Source organism: Mytilus californianus, unplaced genomic scaffold, assembly GCF_021869535.1.
Source record: "Mytilus californianus isolate M0D057914Y unplaced genomic scaffold, xbMytCali1.0.p SCAF_12, whole genome shotgun sequence".
NCBI lineage: Eukaryota > Metazoa > Mollusca > Bivalvia > Mytilida > Mytilidae > Mytilus > Mytilus californianus.
Window position 1 is genome coordinate 62978734 of NW_026262604.1, and position 23675 is coordinate 63002408.

Here is a 23675-nt window from a genome sequence, read left to right on the forward strand (position 1 = left end):
TTAGGGGCCAAAAACAAGCATTTTTCTTGTTTCAGGACAATCAGTTGTGTATAAGATAAGATAAGATAAGATATTTTTATTCCAATGAAAGGGCCCATGAAGAGCAAAGTAATTTATTACAATGATTTAGATAATTGACACAATAATGTTGATAATCATATATAAATATGAATATAATCATCTCAATTCTAAGATGTTACATCACAGCCAGATCAGAGCCATACACATATAAGTAAATAAAAAAGCATAACAATTATATTTAATATTAACAGGCAAATATTCTCATGGGTTACATAAAAATATATCTATACTATATTGATAGTTTTCTGAGTTCAAAACATTTATTAATATGAATTGCAATAATTTTGAATACCTCTAGGTTTTCTTGAATAAAAAGCCAATTAAACTTTGCAATTGTGTTTAACTTTTCGAATTTTTACAACTTATCAAAATTTCATCATAAAACTCTTTTCTCAAGAGATTATAAAGGGGACATTGACATATAAAATGTTCTTCGTCTTCAACTTTATCCAACGTGCATTTTTTACATAATCTTTTGATTTATCTATATAGTTTTTTGCATATCTATTCGTCTCTATTTTCTAAGTATATGGATCTCTATGAAATTGTACCACAAGGTTCCATACCAAAAAAGGAAGTTTGGGATTAATTTTTGGGGATATGGCCAAAAACAATACTTTTCTAATACTGCATAAATTGCTTATTTCTTGACCAATTTCAATGGGGTTTAATTCAAAGTCTTGAATTCTTGGGGTTCTTTAATAGGCTTAATCTAACCGTGTAATTAGATTTTTGATTTTTGGCCCCGTTTTTAAATTAATCCGAAATTGAGGTTTAAAGGGTCCAAAATTAATCTTGGGTTGATTCCAACAAAAATTGAATTATTTGGGTTCTTTGATATGCCAAATCTAATCGTGTATTTAGATTTTTTATTTTGAGCCCCGTTTTCAATTTGTCCACATTAAGGTTCAAAGGGTCCAAATTAAACTTTGTTTGATTTCATCAAAAATTGAAATTTGTGGTTCTTTGAGATGTCGAATCTAATCGTGTATTTAGATTATTTATTTTGAGCCCCGTTTTCAAATTGGTCCACATTAAGGTCCAAAGGGTTCAAATTAAACTTTGTTTGATTTCAACAAAAATTTAATTCTTTGGGGTTCTTTGATATGCCGAATCTAACCATATATTTAGATTTTGGATATTGGACCATATAATAGGTAAATGTCCAATTTCATTTTTTAAGATCTTAGACAACATTCATTCTGTGTCAGAAACCTATGCTGTGTCAAATATTCAATCATAATCAAAATTCAGAGCTGTATCAAACTTGAATGTTATGTCCATACTTGCCCCACCTGTTCAGGGTTCGATCCACACCCTACACTTCCCCCTACAGTAAAAAAATAGTTTTTACTCGAAAGACATCATTTTTTTTACGCCTTGTTGCGCTCGCCTCAATTGTTAGACCTAAATCCTAAGTTTCAACATGTTCTTCCAACCGAGTAATTTTCATCTGAAGCTAAAATTGAATGAAGGTGTGGTAAATATCAATGAGACTATAACCGGCATATCCAAATTAAGTTCCCTGAAGTCGCAAACAACTGCCACACTTGAAGTTCTAGATCCACTACTGACGCAATGGTTTATTCTTATAAAAGCAATAGAAATTTAATGCATTATTTTGTTATTTCGAACAAAAGTATTGATAAATGTGTGTGTGTGTGTGTTTGTATGTGCCGGGGGGTGTTTATGTCTATTGAAAAGGGGGGGGGGGGGGGGGTCTTGAATCTATTTTCTTTCTTCAAGGTGGGGACTTGAAAAAATAAGATACATTCCCATGTTTTCTCCCATGCACGTCCCCTTCTAATGAACAAAATGACCCTTAGTAGTTGATTTATAATTTCAGTCATGTTTAATTATTTATTTGTACATCTGTTCTTGTCTGTACCATTTTGCAAGGAACGGTTTCTCTATAAATAAGTTATCAAGATAATAGGCAATAAAACAACAAAACTCACCAGAGCCCAAATTGCCCAAATAGGACCTTTACTATAGAGCATATTCAGACTGTTTTCATTGCTATATTCTTTTTTTTTAATCGATTGTTTAGCGCAGTTTTCAAGATATAGCAAAATATTAAAAGCCGCCGCCACAAACTGAATCTCACAAAACTGAACCTTATCGAAAAAAAAATTATTCAAGGGTTAAAAATTTTAGAATGCTTGGAGGGACAAATACTTACAAAATATTATTTTTTACTTGAACAAATGTGTTAAAATTAAGAATAAGATACTCGAGTCGTTATCCAAAACCAATATGAAAGGCAGGGCTAACTATTTGGACATTGCTCTAGATCGTGTATTGCTAACCATTTTGACTGTTTACAGTTTCTACCCAAAAACTATTATTTAAAGCCAATTACTGTTACAAGGATTCATCGCCGGAATAAATTTTGTTGAAATAGAACGTACATGTAGGTATAGATCTTGACATTCTGCGCAATTTTTTTTAATGAAAAAGTAGTTTAATAATACTATTTTCCGTTGTTTTTCAATGGAAAACATTTGCCATTTGATCAGTATCGCCAACCTATCAATAGAAAATGGTAAACGTTGAAAGGGGTCTACTCATCATTAATCATATATAGATTCCAAACATATAGCTTTGCAGTTTCAGTGAAGAGGATTTTTAAAAATTGACCTGTCAAATTCAAAGATTGACTCTGGTGGTATTATTTTTTACCAATCGGAACTAAATGAAGGTCTTTTATATAGGACTTTCAATGCCTTATTCTTGCAAAGATTTATTAAAATTGGCTGAGTGGTTTCAGAGAAGAAGGTGAAAATGTGAAAGTTTACGGACGACGTATGTTCAATGACGAGAATAGCTCACATGGCTCTACAGGCCTGTATGACAATAACAGTTACTGTTGGAAAACTGGATTTTATTTAAAAAAAGATATGTTTAACATCTTCAATCCTCGAGCTTTAATAATTACAGAGACTTGTTGGTCTTGAGATGTAAAGTCCAGCGCTGGATATTATATCTACAGAGCTTGACTTTAAATCTGTAGCGCTTGATTTTACTTCTGCAGCGCGTCACTTTAAAAAAAAGATAACACAACTCTCTATCTGTATGAGACTAACAGGCCTCAGGACACACTAAATTAATGCAGTTTTTTTATGTTCATTTAGACACCAATCTGATTAAAATACTTTGCTTACAAGGATCTGAAAACGCTCCATTCTATTTTTTGTTTTAAATACCATTTGGGATTCTCTGGTTTTGTCGGATTGATATACACCTTCAAAAATATGAAGGATGAAGTTTCATTGGCTGATGTAATAATTACCAGAATAGACAGTTAAATGGAGTGGTGTTAGGTACTTGTAACCAAAGCTTAGGCACAGGATCTGTATCTTAATCAGATTGGTTAGGCACCGACTAATCATCTTTTGTTGGCGGGAGCATGTGTATTTCCTTGTGCTCAGGACAAACATATTTTTCAACTTTGATTGAAAATAAACATTTTTTTCAATAATAAGGTTATTTTTTTAATTTCATTGTTTTAATTAATCCCTCATTTTCAATAGAAACAAACTTTTTTTTTGCTTCCCTTATGAAATGAATAAAGTCTTTTTCAAGAAATTTAGAATCAAACATCTAAAAAAAACATCCCCCCCCAAAAAAAAAAATAAAAATGAATGGTTGATACTTTAGCCCTGATTACAGTTCGATTCCTTGAGTCGGAGGTGTATATATGATCGACTTCCCAAGAAACCTTTTATATTGCGATTTACTGTCTAGTTAAAGCACCGCCTCGGTGGTTTCGTGGTAGCGTGTTCGCCTCGAGTACGGGAGGTCGTGGGTTCGAACCCCAGTCGGGTCAAACCAAAGACTTTAAAATTTGTATTTGCTGCTTCCCCGTCTAAGCACACGGCATTAAGGAGTAAGAGCAAAGACTTGTCGGCTCGGAATCAGAATAATGTGTTCGCGTAAGGTGACATGTCTTCCTGTGGAGTGTTACCTTGTGAACTAGCACGTAAAAATCCGGCTCAGCGTGTCGGTCTAGTACAAAGCTGGATAAATATTTATATTACATTAACATATTCTCATCCGAAATGTGCATATTAATTTGCCGCTGGACGTTAAGCATCCATCCATCATCTAGTTGAAGCTGTAAAATAAATGCACGAAAACATAATAAAAAGCTGCGATCATCCATACCGCTGGGCCTCGGTGGCCGAGTGGTCTAAGTAGTCAAACTACTGTATCACTAGCCTATTAACACTTAGGTTGTGAGTTCAAATCCCGCACGTGGCAGGTAAGCTCAACCACAATATTAATTGACTTGAATTGTCAATTTTCCTACCGAAGGTCGGGGGTTCTTTCCGAGTACTACGGCTTCCTCCACCAATATAAACTGACCACCACGAAATAGCACGATAGTGTTGAAAGTTGTGTTACGCACCAATCAATCATCCATACCGGTTTACTTATGCATGAGTGTTTTATAGCTATTGTCATGAAATACTTTAATAAATGACTGTGATTTAATTGGTGTCTATTGCAATAAAAGTTGTTTTATCATAATTTATTTTCGCCGCAGCCGGGAAATTTTTCAACTAGCTCCAATATTATTTGATCTAAATCTTCCACCTTCTTGTTGAATTGCGCTGTCTTATTTTTCTATAAAATGTACTTTCGGAAGCTGATACGAGGCTGGAGCTGCTAGATCAGAAACAAAATGCAGAATATCCTCTGGTAGATCAAATATTTGAACGCTGGTTCTCAATACAGTTGAGGACCCATTATTTAATAACTGTAACCGTTAGTTCATTTTTGTAGTCCCATCGATTAAACCTAAACTTTGCAATTCATATTTTGACAATTTTCCATCATATAAGGATATTCGCACATCATATCAGTATATTTGCACATCATATAAGGATGCTTGCACATCGTATAAGTATATTTGCACATCATATAAGTATATTTGCACATCATGTAAGTATATTTGCACATCATATAAGGATGCTTGCACATCGTACAAGTATATTTGCACATCATATAAGGATGTTTTGCACATCATATAAGGATATTTGCACATCATACAAAGGTGTTTGCACATCATATCAGTATGTTTGCACATCATATAAGGATATTTGCACATCATATAATGACAAGTGCATATCACATAAAGGTAAAAGCACATCGTATAATGAAGACATTTTCTTATTTCTAATGTATAGATTAGAGGATCTGGAGGGGTGGACTTCATTTCTGCAATATTAAAATTTGTAGTCTACTTCTCTCTTTTCTATTTTTTTTTGTCCCATTATTCTCTATTCTTCTGAATATTATAGCATCACATTTTTCTCTTGTTTGTTTTGCTTTTTTTTCTGTGATATTATTGCCGCATTAATCTCAATTATGTTCTCCCCATCCAGACCCTCATAAATTACGTATAGCTTAACTTACGTATAAAATTAAGGATTAATAAGACTATCACGTGATTTTTACATTTAACTTTACTATACCAAATATGAATAGACAAATATAAGAGCTTTTTCTTTAAATTGGAACACAGGTTACCGAAACAAAATTTACATCTGACCCCCACCCCCTTTCCACAAAAAAAGGGGAAATCAAATGTATTACTTTAATAAGATGAACACAATATTCGAATATCCAACTATGAAAACAGAAACAAGCCTTGAGGACAGGAAATCCGGTTTGTCGAATTAAACAGATTTCTTAATACATCCTAATATACTGTTCAAAATAAGTTCATATAGATAAATATAAGTTGGTTCCTGGTTTATTTTCTTCGGTAGAGGATAAAAAGGTATGTGTTGATAAGTAAGTCAAGTGCTTCCGTCAACGAACTATAAGACTCTGTCAGCTGCAACTCAAAACCGTAAGTTTGCATGTTTTAAATTTATCAGTTACTAGTAATTTAGTCCACGAGGTCAAGTTATTAAAAATATATCAAATAAAAGTCTTTATAGTCAGTAGGTAAACCATCCACTTTGTAAGAGGGGGAGGGACATGTTTGTTATCTTAGGTAAATCATCCACTTTGTAAGAGGGGGAAGGACATGTTTGTTATCTTAGGTAAATCATCCACTTTGTAAGAGGGGGAGGGACATGTTTGTTATCTTAGGTAAACCATCCACTTTGTAGGAGGGGAGGGACATGTTTGTTATCTTAGGTAAATCATCCACTTTGTAAGAGGGGGAGGGACATGTTTGTTATCTTAGGTAAACCATCCACTTTTTAGAAGGGTAGATACATGTTGTCTTAGGTAGATCATTCACTTAGTAGGAGGGGAGGGGCGTAAACTATCCACTTTGCAGGAGGGGAAGGGACATGTTTGTTTTCTTCGGACATACGTGTCGAATACTTTTTAAAAAAAAAAAATTTCAATAAAATGCAGGAATAACATTTTTTTTAATCAGTTATGTTGTTATTTGTTTAATTTTTTTTTTCATTTCGAATAGAAACAATCTATTTTTGACGGCAATTGAGAAACAAAATTATAATTATTTTCAACAAATTTAGAATTAAACATCCCAATAATTGATGAACGATCGGTACTTTATAACTAGTATTATGTGGTTTGTTTAATATTTTATTCAATAAATTAAATCATATTACATTATAAACAAATAAAATCCAGAAAACAAGCAACATTGTTTATTTACTTTTCAGCAGGTAAATTTCGCGCAATCGTAGAAAAACTTTTTATTCGCGCAAACTTAACGTACCGGTTTATTTTAATCTGTTTCCCAAAAATGATGACATACAATAAAATAAATACTTGGACTAAAATATTTGTGGTACAACGTGTCGACAAAAGACCTTAGATACACGTATACACAATGTTCAAGTCATTGTTTATACATGTGCATGTAATTGTATCAATTATTTCTGATACCCAGTAGTTGATTTCTTTTATAAAATTTGTTTTTATATAAGATTGAAAGACTAAATCTAATTTTCAATTTTGGTATTCATATAACTCTAAGATTGGTTTTGTTTTATTTTTACTTTTAAGTTTAGCTCCTTTGGGTCAAATGGTTAATTTACGCTATTTATAAACATTGAATGAGGATCCCATGTCCATTTTCTTCTGATTAGGGTTCCAAAAGATTATATTTCAATTTATAGATTCAAATGGTTTGCAAATGCAAACTGTTACAAATAAGACAAACCCAATTAGAAAAAAATGTGAACAGTACAGCAGAGTTCGAATGGGGTTTACAGAATAGATAATACAGCTGGGTTCGGATGGGGTTTACAGAATAGAGAATAATGGTCAAAAGTGCAAAATAAAGAGCCAAAAAATTAAAGAATAGAGAACAATGGTCAAAAGTGCAAAATAAATAGCCAAAAAATTTAAGAATTGAGAACAATGGTCAAAAGTGCAAAAAAAAGAGCAAAACAGTTAAAGAATATAGAATAATGGGGTGGTAAAATATAAAGAATAGGGAATAGAGGGCAAAATTTATAACGAATAGAGAAAAATGGCTAAAAAAATAAAATAATGCAGAGTCCTATCCTTATTGACATTGATTTCTTCTTTCTTTAAAGGGGAAGGAGTCTTGGGTAAAAGCAAACTTACATTAATTTTGTTGTCATACGTAATAATATACCTAATGACCAGATAAGATACCCCATTGCTACTAATGTGATAAAATGACATGAATAAACTATGACTGAATTATCATCAAAGTTTCAAAACTAAGAGTTTGTCTTTTGATCATTTTGGACTCATAACTTTTAAAGATGACAGCTGAGTTAAAAAACCCAAAAAAAACGGAAATCAAATGCTTAAGTACGATAGGTTAATCTGATAAATAGATAAAAGAAGATGTGGTATGAGTACCAATGAGACAACTCTCCATCCAAGTCACAATTTGTAAAAGTAAACCATTATAGGTCAAAGTACGAAGTAGATAAAACTTTTTTAAAAAAGTCGTAAGGTTGGCTAACTCTCACAATACAAGGGGTAGTGCAAATCATCTGTTAACTCACATAACCGTTAACTTAACGGTCAGCATTTCTATGTTGATATGAATTATCATTGATATGAATTTATATTTATATTTATGAATTAACTGTTTACAAAACTTTAAGATTTGTAGAAATACTTAGGATTTTATACCCAGGAATAGATTGCTTAAGCTGTATTTGACAAAACCTTCCGGAGTTTTGGGTCCTCAATGCTCTTCAACTTCGTACTTTATGTGGCCTTTTTCACTTTTTGATTCGAGCGTCAGTGATGAGACTTGTGTAGACGAAACGGGCGTCTGGCGTATGCAATTTTAATCCTGGAATCTATGACTAGTTTGATTATTAACGGAAACGTTAACGGATATGTACGTGGTATTCACATTCTTTTTGTTTTAAATCCTTCTAGCTAGTTAAAACGGACCTTATTCGAACATACACAAATCATTCAAGAAAACCGCATATGAGCAATATATTATAATTTTTTTTTTCCATATGGCAAAATCTAAAAACGAATGACCGTTTTGTATCGCCTCTACGAAGTATTATATACTGAGGCATGTTGTTTCTGGCGTCGGCGGCGACGGCGTCAATAACTTGTTAAATTTTGTGAGTAGGTCAATTTAAGGGGAACCACTAATGATAAGTCAATGCTTTTTGGTATACATTTGTTTTAGCATTGGCATATCTTTTTCGTGGAAATTATTTGGCTCATTTCCCTCAGTCATTGACTCTGAAGCTTTTACTTAGTTTAAATGTTAAAGTTTATGATAAGGTTTGTTTATGTTTGACTACTTATGATAAGTCATTTTGATTTGAAAGGCGTTGTACAAGCATTAAGAGATCTCATTACATGTTAAAGTATTGGAATATTTTTTTTTTATCTTACTATCACCATTAAAGGGTGAGACATATCTCTGCGTCAACAGTTTATTATTGGAATATTTTTCTTTCATGTTTATTTCTAGAAGATATATTTTCAATCAGTGGCAGGTGGCTTATAGTCCTGTCAATCTTAGCTGAAACATTGACAAAATTGCAACAGAAACTACTTGAGTGTTTTTGTGTCTAGGATGTCATCATATCTGATATACTAAGAGTCTACCAAGATACTAGTTGTAAAAATAGATGACTTTGGGACTTTTTTATAATAAAAAAATGACGAAAATTGGAGAATTTTTATATTTATGTGTTTGATGAAGCAACATCTTTTATTAAATGTAAATACAACTAACTCTATTTCAAACATCATAAACATGATTGTACTTGGAAATATAAGACTTTAGTGACAAATTTGCATGTCATAAAATTAATATTTTGAGTCAAAAACTAAGATTTTATAATGAAATCTACAAAACTAGGAAACCGGAAAATTTATCAATTGAAACGATATTTTAAACATCACACACATGATAGTTTACGGAAACATAAAGAGAAGTAAATATTTTGAGTCAAAAGCTAAGATTTTTATCAGGAAATCTCTGAAAACAGGAAACCGGAAAATTTATCTAATGCATAGAGTTAAAGATTTGTTTGTTAATATTTTCCAAAATATATACTGAATAAGCAGAAATATTTAAGTTCCAGTACATAAACGAATCTTGTAAAATGTGCTTCATTGGCGGTATCTTATTTAGGATGTAAAAGGATTTAGAAATGCATAAATTATTTTTTATATGGACCCTTACTAGGTGAGATATAAATTTTATAGAGTGAATCATAAAACTCGTGTTTAGGGATAAAAGGGGGAGGGGGTAACTTCAATTATATCCTATAAAGTATTTTGAAAAATGAATGATAAAAGAAAAGTACACAAATGGAAAATGGTATTCTTTCCTTTAATCAAATTGACAAAAATATACATTTGTAGCCTTTCAAGAAATGTATCCCAAAATTTAAATTTTGCATGATTCGTGTATGGACTTCTTCTTTAAAACATCTCTAGTCATTAGACGATTTATGATATATATGTTAGTCAAAAGCTCCCTTATGAAAACATTTGAAAATTGAAAAGTAAATAAAATGTTTGTTATGATTCCGTGGAAACCTCTGACTTTTGAAAGGTACGGCTAAAACTTAAATTTCGCATAGCTATGTATGGACTGTTCCAAAGCCTGCAACTAGTAAGACAAAGGATTGTTGATACAGATTAAAACAAACTTTTGGAGCTGTATAAGTTTGGCTATTATGCAGATTATACATGTACATGTAACTGGTAGATTCATATACAAGGGGTAGCATACGATCTGTTAGATAATCCGGCCACTGTCTGAATATAAATGTGTATGCATATAAAAATAAGGGGACTTGGTATGATTGTCAATGAGACAACTATCCATTAGATTCTAAGATGACATTGATGTAGGCAACAATAGATCACCGTACCCGGGCCTTTAACAATGATCAAAAACCATACCGTACAGTCAACTAAAAAATGCCCCGACTTTACAAAATGTGAGAAAATTCAAACGAGAAAACAGCTGGTTTTATGACAAAACAATCAACGAAAAAAAGTTTGACAGACAACCGTCAACGGCAACCACTGAATCACATGCATCTAACTTGAGACAGACACATACAGAATGTGACGGGGTTAAATTTGTCCGTGAGCGCTCAACCCTCTCCTTACATAGGAATATGGTGTATAAGCACAACATAAGAACAAACTGTAAAAACACTTGGAAATTACTTGATTTTTCAGATTTGCACAAAGACAACAGACACAAAGTCCCAATCTAAGAGTTCTCTAGATTACTGAAAACTAGTTCATTGAAAATCACAGCTCTTAAATAAATCATGTTATCCCAGACTAAAGTATCAATTAGGACACATCCAACGGATTTAGTGAAAAGACGTCATACACATGCTGAGAAAAGCTTGACCATGTGCAATGCCAATATTGTAATATCGACAGAATGTCGGACAATTAATTTTCATAAATTAAAAGTATACATATTACCCTTTTGGACACATTATAATGACGCCAAACCGACGCGGGGGCCTCTGTGGCCGAGTGGTTTAAGTAGCTCATCTACTGTGTCACTAGCCTGTCAACACGGAACCTTCACACATGGCTGGTGCGTTTGACTCCAATCTTAACTGATTAGAATTGTCAGTTTTCCTACAAAATGTCGGTGGTTCTCTTCGGTTAGTGCGGCTTCCTTCACCGTCCATCCATCTATCCGAACCGACGTATCGTTGGTCTTACTCTTAATTGCCTCGTCCTAGGCACAGAAATAGAAAAACAGCCAATTTAAAGTCTGGTTTCCAATGCCATGAATTGTACCCAAGATTCAAGACTGTTCGTACTTTAGGAGAGCATACTTCTGAGTCAGTTGTTTTGAATTGAACCTTAGTGTGTACTTGTATTGGAAGTAAATTTGTACTTAATCACTGTCAAAATTTCGACGAAAAACACTTTTCCCATTTAGATCCACACAGACTTATAACATTTAGGGTTAAACGGGGTTTACAGTTCCCCCCTTTTTTTAATTTGAATTGCATGAGATATTTTTATTGAGATGAATAGGTACATGTACCTTTTCATAATTTATTAGATGATATTATATTCATAAACTTCTAAAATTGTTGGTTATGTAAAGTACGGAAAAAAGCTAGCTGTGAAAAAGCGTTTTTATTACGACCATATCACGTTGAAAACACCGGTTCTCGCCCGATACTTCGATGGGTGATCACCTGGGATTACCGGGAGTTGTAGTCATAAAACAAGCTACAAGTTATAGCAATTGGAGCGTTAAGCTGTCAAAGAGAGATCACGTTGAAACTGCTAAAATTGTTATCCTATTCTCAAAAACGGACCAATATTGTTATGGTAAATCTATAGAAATAACAGAAACTAAACTAAAAGATTGTCCAATCTATTGGTTAAAAATTTACGTAATGCAAAGACCGAAAGTAAAGGGCCCCTTATTCTGTCAATTTGGAGGAAATCTAGTGACAAGGTACCAGTTTTCATGTGTTCTAAGTAAGGTGTCAACGAGTACTCGAGTATTCGAGTATCCCTCGGTAGTACCGAGTATCGAATACCAAAACGATACTCGACTAATCGGTGTCCTTTTATATAACTGTCTTCTTTTTATGAAATTGATCTTCTTGAGAACCTCTTTCGGAAAATTAAAGAGGCATCACTGATTAATCAAATTAGTAAATAAAATACATTTTGTTTCGAATGCTTGTGCTAAACTGTCAATTAAAATGACTCCTTGGGTTATACCTAGGCTAACATGTCGTAGCCATTCCGTCACATCGGTACCATTAGAACAAATATTGTCGTCTGTAAGACTGTTAGTTACAAAGTTACAAATCTTTTAATACATGTAGGCATAACGGATTCAGTTTCATTTCGAACACATTGTTTTCCTCGTCTGTGCTGCTTCAAGCCACTTTGAAAAAGGAACCTCTGAGGAAGAGATAAAGAGACTAGGTCGCTGGAAGTCAAATGCATGTAAGGAGTGCATTCGTTAATGAGTTCAAAGTATATAAACAGTTGATATTGATTTTCTCTCAAAAACTTTCACATTGATTTGATACAATTGTACATGAGTTTTTTTTTAAATATTTCATGAACTATTTTTATAAATGCATACTTACTTTACTAAATGAATCTTCAGGTCAACAAGAAAACAAGTCAGTTTGGGTTGTTGGGTTTTCGATTGTGAAAAATGCGTTAACAGAAGCTAAACGATCATACGATGGCTGAAGCTTATGACTGCATAGAAAAAAATACAGGGTATGGTGGCAAGGAATAGGTGGCATGAAATGGGGTGGGGGGGGGGGGGGGAGGGGGAGCTTGTACCAAGGACAAATTTTCTCCTCCAAATTGAATCCCCTAAAATTGTACTTATCCATTGTGGTGTAATAGTATAGGGTTTATATCACTCTTTGATTTTAGAGAAACCTTGACGTATGATATTTTGTAAATACATGAAATGCTGCCACAAACAAAACTTGTTTGGTCCCAAATCTTCCGCGAGATATAGTTAATACCAACAAGCAATGAATATAGCAGCCACAAGAATGGACAACTTTGCAGCTTGGCCGAATTTGTGGCGGTGGTCGAACTCAGTGTCCAATAACCCTCGGCATAGCCACTGAATTCGACCATTTGGCGAAAATAGCGACACAACATCTACAAATATATTATGCTTCTTATATAATGGAATTATGTATCCGCTGAGCTTCTGATTCCCAGGGCCAGCATCCGATATATTTTGGAAGCAATAATGTTAATAAGGATATTATGTTGATTTAAGGAAATGCCATTATAAGGAATAAGAATTATGTGGAAATAAGGAATAAGGAATGGACAATAATGTTGAAATAAGGAATAAGGAATGGACAATAAGGTTTAATTATATATACTAGTGACTTGCCATTTATGTTTCTCGGCAGTCCCATTCTTTGTCAAGCCGTGGCCGTTCAATTTGTACATTTGCCAAATAAAATAATTCTTACTTTACATATGTATGTCATTTAGCCCAACATTGTCTCAGATAATAGAAAAACAAAGGATTTGGGGTAACCATCTATGACACAAAATCAGTACATGCACAGCAGAACACACACCAAAATGAAAGGAGCAGCGCTTTTATTACTGTTCTTCATCTCAAAGTCACATTGAGGTTTTCAACACGGAACAAAACAACAACAACAAACAACAAACAACCTCTCAGCTCACTGTAAGTTTAAGACGGCCCTAGCAATATACTTACACTGAAAAGAATGTATCATTATTTGTCTTAACATTCAGTAAACGTTTGGACAAATGTATGATATACATATACACGAGGGTCTGGGTGGGGTTTACAGAATAGAGAGGGTCTGGGTGGGGTTTACAGAATAATGTCAAAAAATAATAATGAAACAGTATAAAGGATAACTGTTGAGATAACAGAAAAAGGTAATACAATACTGATTACAGAAATGAAGGATATACAGAATTAAAAAAATCGTTTAATTACACAGAATTGTATTGTTAAATATTTTTTTGACAATTTTACAGAATAAGCGTTATTCTTAAAGATATAGAAAAAATGCTTAAAAAATTAATAGAATACAGAGATTAAGTACCCCCCTTTCCATACCCTCATACGTGTTTGCTGTGAGAGGTGTTTATTAATGAAAATGTTGCGTTAATTAAGTCTCCCAAACTTCGAGGGCCAAAAAGAAGGAGGGGTTTACTATAGAGCCTTATGGGATTTTTTTTTCTATTTTCAAATGATTATAACTTGAAAACAGTTAGTGATAGACACAATCTTTATAATTGAAAATATTCTAAATAATAAGGCACATTAAATGAGATAAAAGGTTAGCCCCAAGGGGTTACCCCCACCCCCTGCCATTAGAGAAAGTTTTAATATCTTGGAAGTGGTCAGGATCCCCATCCCTAAACCATATATATGCTGGTTTGTCATGCCAAGATGATTTGAATGATAGTCTCAAGGGGTCGTCCCGACCCCCTGCCATTTGAGAAAGTTCTAATATCTTGTAAGTGGTCAGGATCCCCACCCCTAAACCATATATATTTTCCTGTTCGTCAAGTTACAAAGATTTGAATTATATATAGGGTCAGTCCCCAGGGATTCTCCCCACCCCACATGTTCTAATATCTTGTAAATGGTCGATATCCCCACCCTAAACCATATATATTCCTGATTGTTATGTCACAAAGATTTGAATGATATATAGGGTCAGTCCCCAGGGGTTCCCCCACCCCAATGTTCTAATATCTTGTAAATGGTCAAGATACCCACCCCTAAACCCTATATATTCCTGATCGTCATTTCACATAGATTTGAATGACAAACAGGGTCAGTCCCTATGCGTCACTAATGCATATCACTTTACTGGACCAAACCAATTCGAATCACGCACGTGGCAGGTGCCATCGACTCCAATCTTAATTGACTAGGATTGTCAGTTTTCCTACTGAAGGTTGGTGGTCCATTCCGGGCACTCCTGTTTCCTCCACCAATACAAACTGACCACCACGAAATAGCACAATAGTACTGAAAGTGGCGTTAAACACCAATCAATCAATCAAAAGAATACTAATTCATATACTACTGAAAGTAATTATCTTTTTATCAATAATTATTAAAGAATTATTTTTTTTCTATTGTTTTTTCAGGTATGTAATGGAAAGCATAATGACTCTGGCACTGGCGATCTCAGTCAGCAGCTTTACAATTTACTGTGTTTATCGTCGAATGGTAGGATCAAGTACTAACCTCCCTGGACCAAGGGCGTGGCCAATATTGGGAAATCTTCTAATGATTAGTAGAGCCAAAGACTTTTATCAACTATCAAAGGAGTTAAAAAAGAAGTATGGCAACGTTTATAGACTGCAGTTTGGACAGCTGACCGTCGTTTTCATTTCTGGACACAAAAATATATCAAAATTTTGGATTGAAGATGGCGATATTTCTACGGACAGACCAGACTGGATGTTTTGTCCAAGAGTAATCACCAAACAAAAAGGTGAGTTCATGGACCAAGAGCTTTAATAACAATTATGGAAATGCAATTTGGAAAAAAAAAGAAAACAAATACTTTTGCTAATGTAGTAACAAAGATTTATAAATCCAAATTTATTATATTTACCGAGGCCATTTAACATAGGTTATTTTTTAATTGCCAGTAGATGAACCTTGCATGCATCTTACTAGAATGAGAAAAATATATTAACTGTTATAGTATATGATGCATTCTTCTACTTTTCTTACAAGATTAAAATAAACTTTTTCGCGGTGTTTTCACTTATTTTGCCATGCCGTATATCAAGCGTTTGAATGTAACAAACAATTGTCGCCAGATACAGTCAAACATTTGCCAGGGAACGGACAATGGGACTACAAAAATCAGAAAGAATAGTTCTATAATTCTAGTCAGATAATGATATGTGACTATATGACTTTTTGATGAAGATTATCAATAATAGCGCTGTTCTTGATTTGGTATATCGAGTTTGTGTATCACTTTTATCATGAATTAGTACACTGTCTCGTGTTTCTGTTCCTTGTAATATGTGTATAAATACCGAATTACTAACAATACCACAAGTAGTTCCTTGTAATATGTGTATAGATACCGAATTACTCACAATACCACAAATAGTTCCTTGTAATATGTGTATAACTACCGACACGGCTGGTAATCTACACACGCAGAACAATCGGTTCTGCAATGAAAATCGTGAGAGGATTTTCCGGTTATGCTTGAGTGGAGTAATTGTCACCGCTTCAAAAGGTATGTACATTTCTAAATCGCAATTTTCTAATTCAACGGATCAAAATATTGAAAATCGGAGAATGCTATGCTGTGGTGAATACTTTAACGAAGAGAAACATGTATCATTTATTGTTGTGCATGGAGTAAAACTCCTACAAAATCAATCGTCCCACGAGTAATTGCCGAAAAAAGTGACATTTAAATTTTGAGATGGTTCTATTGACAGACCTACAAGTTCAGATTTAGTTTTTTTTTCTGTCAACGGGATTGAATGTCGTTTTGGGCGGCGTGTACGCTGTCCGAAGTTGATAGACGTCTTAACAAATCTAAAAACTGCCAATTTTCATTATTTCATGCGCGAGGGGATTGGTTCTGATTGAGGACATCGTGAATGCGTGAGGGGAAGTGCAATCATATCTTTATATCGAAAAATGCAATAATCACTTCAAAGAAAGGCAAGTAACTTGCATAGTTTTATTGAAGTTCATACTAAATACAAATTGACAATGGAAATGGAAATGGCTACAACGTAAATATAAGTGGTTTAGATTTATGATTGACTATGTTTTTTTCTCATGTGCATGTGTAACAAAAAGTTTGTTCCGGCGTGACATTTGTTCCGCCGGAACTTATTTCATAGAAAATATGTTCCACCAGAACTTATATCACAGAAAATAAGTTCCAGCCCTGTAAAATTTGTTCCGGAACTAATTTTTATACCTAATGTGAAATAAGTTCCGGAACAAATATCACAGCTCCATGAATTTCGTTCCGATATAAATTGTTTAAAAAAAAGTCAGATAAATTCCCGTTATAAAAGTTAAAAAATTTTGAAATATCAAATTAAGTCAGCATATCTGTTGTAAGTAGATAATATGATTAAAAAACAAATGCACAATTAAGATTAAAATTAAGATTAACAACGGTGATAAAAATTTAAACACCGTGACTATTTAATTTTTGCAGTTTTAGCCTTCTTGTTTTGTTTTTGGCAATTTTCACATTGTTGAACATATTGCTTTGTATCACTCACAATACCTTTCCAGTAATATCTGTCTGTTATCTTATTGACAGTTTTATTAAGACCTTGGTGCCCACTATGGTCATGGCACATTTTTAAAATACTTTGGACTTTGTCTTTTGTAACTACAAGTTTTTTGGTTAACTGACCAGTAGTTTTGTCCTTATCAATATAATACAAATGTTCATCTTCAACTATGAAATTTTTCTGTGTGATTTTTCGAATTCTTCTTTTTTCTGCATCATTTTTTTCATTTGGATATTTTTTTTCTAGAATGTAATTAAATATTTTGCTATACTCCAAAGGATCCATATTGGATGTTTACACTTTTTATTATTATATATTATCAATGTAGTGCTTGTTTTATAATGTACTTGAATGATAACTTTAAACTCACTAATGACAATGCTCATTATTAAAGATAAGTTGTATAACCAGTGGAACATGTTTCACAGATTAGGAACTTATTTCACCAGGTAAGGAACAAATCTCACAAACCAGGAACTTATTTTACCAGGTAAGGAACAAATTTCATAGAATAGGAACTTATTTCACAATGTAAGGAATAAATTTCATAAACCCAGAACTTATTTCACCAGGTAAAGTGTGGAACTTATTTTATAGAGATGGAACAAATTAAATAGAAATTGTCTGTAGAAAGTTCTCCCGGAATATATTTCATGTGATATTTGTTCCACTGGAACTTTTATCACAGGAACAAATTTTGGCTCACACATGTATTAAGACTTTAATCTATGTTTTAGATGGATTGAACACGCCACTATTGCCTGCAGTGTGATAAGTCATAAACTCCACGTCCAAAGCCGAACTTCCATGCAAAGCTGGTACATAAAAACGCACTAGACACAAAGTGCAGCTACTGTGACAAGACTTTTTCATCTAAAGATAGTAAAAGAAGTTGAAAATTCCTCCTGACAATCATTTGTGTTACACTGAAAAGGCTTGGCTCCCATGCGGACCACAGATTCATGCCTTCTTTTATTATCTTTAGATGAAAATGTCTTGTCATAGTAGCTGCACTTTGTGTCTAGTGTGTTTTCATGTACCAGCTTTGCATGGAAGTTCAGCTTTGGACGTTGAGTTTATGACTTATCACACTGCAGGCAATGGTGGCGTGTTCAATCCATCTAAAACATGGATTAAAAGTCTTAATACATGCACACGAGAAAATCAATCATAAATCTAAACCACTTATATTTACGTTGTAGCCATTTCCATTTCCATTGTTAATTTATATATTTAGTATGAACTTCAACAAAACTATGCAAGTTACTAGCCTTTCTTTGAAGTGATTATTGCATTTTTGGATATAAAGATATGATTGCACTTCCCCTCACGCATTGACGATGTCCTCAATCAGAACCGATCCCCTCACGCATGAAATAATGAATATTGGCAGTTTTTAGATTTATTAAGACGTCTATCAACTTCGGACAGCGTACACGCCGCCCAAAACGACATTCAATCCCGTTGACAGAAAAAAAACCTAAATCTGAACATGTAGGTCTGTTAATAGAACCATCTCAAAATTTAAATGTCACTTTTTTCGGCATTTACTCGTGGGACGATTGATTTTGTAGGAGTTTTACTCCATGCACAACAATAAACGATACATGTGTCTTTTCGCTAAAGTATTCGCCACAGCATAGCATTCTCCGATTTTCAATACTTTGATCAGTTGAATTAGAAAATTGCGATTTAGAAATGTACATACCTTTTGAAGCGGTGACAATTACTCCACTCAAGCATAACCGGAAAATCCTCTCACGGTTTTCATTGCAGAACCGATTGTTCTGCGTGAGTAGATTACCAGCCGTGCCGAATTACTAACAATTATACCACAATGAAAACAGACGAAAAAGGTTTTATTTATTTTTTTATTTAAGGATGTACACCTCTGAGGAACATTTCTAGAATTAAACTTTTTTTCTTATACTGATTTTTGGGTTTATATGACTGTAAGAAAGTAATTGATGAAGAAAAAAATTATATGGTGGTGCACTTCTTTTTTTGCTAAGACCATTTGAAGATACCCCATTTTTAATGATTTTCCCATTTTTCATCAATTTTTACCCATTTTTTGGCTATTATCATGAAAAAAATCAGTTTCACCATTAAATTTTTTTTTCATGCTTTCACAAAAGATGAAGTAAAAAAACTATAGGTTGGTGTTAATATTTAGAATTTTTTCTAAACTGTTTTTGCTTTTTCGTGACAAATTGACCATGCTGTCAATTTTGTAAATTTGGGATTTTTCTCTTTTTTTATAACAAACTTGAAGCATATTATTTCAACTTCTTTGTTGTAAATGATTAAAATACATATCTAAGAATTTTGAAAAGAAAAATTGATATGGGATGTACATATTTTTGGTAAAATCATTTCTTTGTATCGTTCACCCATTTTCTCATGACAACATTTTGGCTGATGACACTGACCGGATTGGCTATAAAATTTGAAAACTTTATTACTCAAAAACCTCTTATTGTAAGTACACATTTTTTTCACAGAGTTTAGTTTGATTATAATAATTTCTAAATTCATTCATGCACTAAGTCTTGTAATTAATTACTTTAAACAAAAGTACGATATTACAAAACAAATATTTCCAGCTTCTTGTCTTAGTCGTTCAAGCGTTCCCATGAACATGTTCGCAAAGATTATATTAACATATGCACTTGTAATTAATTACTCTAAACAAAAGTACGATATTACAAAACAAATATTTCCAGCTTCTTGTCTTAGTCGTTCAAACGTTCCCATGAACATTTTCGCAAAGATTATATTTACATATGCACTTGTAATTAATTACTTTAAACAAAAGTACGATATTATAAAACAAATATTTCCAACTTCTTGTCTTAGTCGTTCAAGCGTTCCCAGGAACATGTTCGCAAAGATTATATTTACATGTGCAGTTGTAATTACTTTAAAAAAAAGTACGATATTTGTAAGTTCTTGTCTTAGTAGTTAAGGCGTTCCTATAAACATGTTCGCAAAGATTATATTTACATATGCATTTGTAATTAATTACTTTTAATAAAAAAAGTACGATATTTCAAATGAATGTAACAGTTTTGTGAATTTTATTAGGAATTATATTTGCGAATGGACATCAGTATATTGAACTAAATAAACTCATTATGCAAGCACAACACGGGGAATTTTTCCAAAAGAACATGGAACTTCAGCTCACACAAGAAATCAACGAACTGTGTAAGTGCTTCAGTCCAGACAATGCAGTAGATCCACTTGACCATTTTAGAACCAGCGTACTGAATGTTGGCTCCATACTTACATTTGGAAAGAGGTAAATTTATCATATGAGCTGCGTCGGATACATGTACATGTATAAGACTTTTATTGATAATGGAACATTCAAATACGAAATAAAAGATGAATTTTGGTCTGTTTTGTAGGGTTCTTACTACAACTCAATTTTCAAACAGTTACAGCTTCCCGTAGAAATTTTTGTAGAGGTTAACCAGGGTATACATTTATGTTAATCCTTGCACATGACACTTCCGAAGGTGAAGCCCATGATAAAGTGGAATATCCGTTTAACAGTGCGTTAGATATATATAGATATGCAGCCATGCCCGGTCCGAATGAGTATGGTTAAATCTGATGCCTCGTGTCACACTCCCTGCACGTTAAAGACACCTTGCAATAGCTCTCCGAGGGTTTCGAAGATAGTCTGTGGTAAGGCAAAATGTCTACCCCTACCTTTCACCCTGGTCGATCTACCTTACAGAATCTGTGTGCTGCATTCAATCAATCATTATAGATTTAAAATAAAATGTATTTTTACACACAAAATATTGTGTTTGTATATGTATATAGGGTTGATTGATTGATTGTTAGTGTATAACGCCACATTCAGCACTTTTGGCTACCGTTGTGGTATGTTTTTAGTGAAGGAAGCCGGAGTGCCCGGAGAGAACCAACGACTTTTGGCATGAAAGTCCTGCAATTACGATTGGAGACAGACGCGGGGTTCAAACTCACAACCTCAGTGTTGACAGACTAGTAGTGATACAGTCGATAAACTACCTTTTTTGATAATCGGCCATCAGCACTATCGACTAGTAACAATGGTTAATCTTCAGCCAATTTCTTATGAACTTCTTGGACCACTCCGGCCGCCGAGGCCCCTGTATGGATATGGTGTTTTCGTGTTCATTGTAGAAGACAGAAAAGGCATTTTGTGTAACTTGAATATTTACTCACAGATAAGTGTGAAAAAGACGGTTAATAGAAAAACAAAGGATACCGGATATCCACCCATGACACAACTACATTACATGCACAGCAAAAGACACATAAAAAGCAAAGGAACAGCGCTTGTCTTGCTGTTCTTCGTCTCAAAATCATATATATTTACAGAAGTGCAAACTGTATTGGGTGAAAAAATAGAACATGTAGAATTTTGCAAAATCTGGTTCACTGTAAGAGATTTCAATGAAATAAACTCAAATATAAAATTTTATAACTATTTCATGAAGATTGAAAATCCTGGGTAATAAATATGATGATTTAACCTAAGTTTACAGTTAACATTATGGATAATTTACCTAAAACCCTGTATGCAAAGTAAATTCATAATATATTCATACATGTAATTTCAATTGTAAAAAAGTGCTTATATCTACTCTTCGCAGTCATTGAAACTCATAGATCCTTGACGAACCTTGATGAACATCTTGTATACTACATGTTTATATATTTGCAGATTTCAATATAGTGACGCAGAGTTCAAAACACTACACGCTAGGATCCTTTACGTGTTTAAACATGGTCAAAGTCTTGGAAGGAAAGAAACTTTCTTCAGTTGGCTAGCTTTTTTTACAAAGTCTCAGGTATTATAAAATATATGAATACTCAATTAGCGATGGATTTAATTTCAAGCTTAAGGCAATTGCACGCTAAGGTTCCATTTAAAACATCTGACTCGGTAGTGTGCTCGCTTCTCATGTTAGAGGTTCATTCCAGGCTGTTGCAAATCAGACTTTGAATTTGGTTCTTGCTGTTTCAGTGTCTAACACTAGGTATTTAAGAGTAAGACATAAGACAAGTCAAGTCGGTTTGGAGTAAAAATAAATTAATTTGTATAAATAGAGTAATATGTACACTTTTCATTTAATAAAATATATTTTCTTAAATACTGTCGATATGATGTACCTTTAATGTGGCATTGCGGAGGGTCATATTTAATCAGACCGGTTATAACGTTTTAACACTAAACTCATTGGATGTATTCTGATTGATACTTTAGTCTTGGAGAACTTGATTTATTTTTAAGCTGTTATTGGTTTTGAACTAACTTCAGAGATCTTAGATCGATACTGTCTGTCTTTTGTCTTCATATTAGTGTTTGTTTTGTTTTGCTTGGTTTGGTTTTTGTTGTTGTTTTTTTTTTTTTTTTTTTTGGGGGGGGGGGGGGGGGTTTCCTGCCCATAAATCAAACCATTTCCAACTGATTTTACAGTTTGTTCTTAAAAATGTATGTTGTACTATTACACCATGTGAGGGGAGAATTTAATCCCGCAACATTCATTATGTTCCTGTCCCAAGTCAGAAGATTATAATTCAGTGGTTGACGTTAGTTACTAGATATAGGAAGATGTGGTATGAGTGCCAATGAGACAACTCTCCATCCAAGTTACAATTTATAAACGTAAACCATTATAGGTCAAGGTACGGCCTTCAACACGGAGCATTGGCTATATAACTGTCTGCTATATTTGTTTTTGCTTATATGCATAATAATAACGAATCATATGATCATATGTAAGAGGGTCTGGATAGATGGGGATCGTCATTTATGTATTCTTTAGATTATGGGCTTTTGTTTTCTCTTTTCTGTTCATTTTTTACTCTTTATTTTCTATTCTTTATATTGTAAAATCCTCTTGTGTCTATTCTCTTTTGTTGCCCATTTTTCTGCACTCTTTATTTATTTTGGCCCATTTTTCTCTAATCTTGGTCCATCATTCTGTGTTCTGTAAACCCCATCCAGACCAATATGTAAAAGTGACATTTGGAAATTACGTAGGTGATTTCTACGTGAATTGTTTATTTACAGGTCAGAAAAGTCATTGCAGAATTTGACATATTACACGAATATATAAGACAACAATTGAACGATCACAAAATTGAACATGATCCAAAGTCTCCAAAGGATTTACTAGATTTCTATCTAAACCTATCAGAAGAAACAAGAAAAGACAGTGCTTTATCAGGTTAAACTTTGTTTGTACATGTATATATATTTATCTTACCTCCTATACATTTCTAGGAATATTATTGCATGGTTAAAAGCGTCCACGTGGAGACCGTATAAAAAT

General features: G+C 33.5%; 1 protein-coding gene across 2 annotated transcripts in view; it reads left to right on the forward strand.

The window, feature by feature from the left end:
• The window catches only part of LOC127722166 (cytochrome P450 2J4-like), a 49081-nt gene that overhangs the window by 15222 nt on the left and 10184 nt on the right, over positions 1-23675 (forward strand). The window contains exons 1-5 of one of the 2 annotated variants that reach the window (XM_052229039.1): positions 5898-5941; positions 15187-15536; positions 20422-20638; positions 22061-22187; positions 23414-23570. In XM_052229039.1, the coding sequence (XP_052084999.1) occupies positions 15194-15536; positions 20422-20638; positions 22061-22187; positions 23414-23570 (844 nt within the window). In that variant the 5' untranslated portion in view covers positions 5898-5941; positions 15187-15193. Of the gene's footprint in view, positions 1-5897; positions 5942-15186; positions 15537-20421; positions 20639-22060; positions 22188-23413; positions 23571-23675 lie in introns of those variants that run through there. The other variant, XM_052229038.1, reaches the window with a different exon arrangement.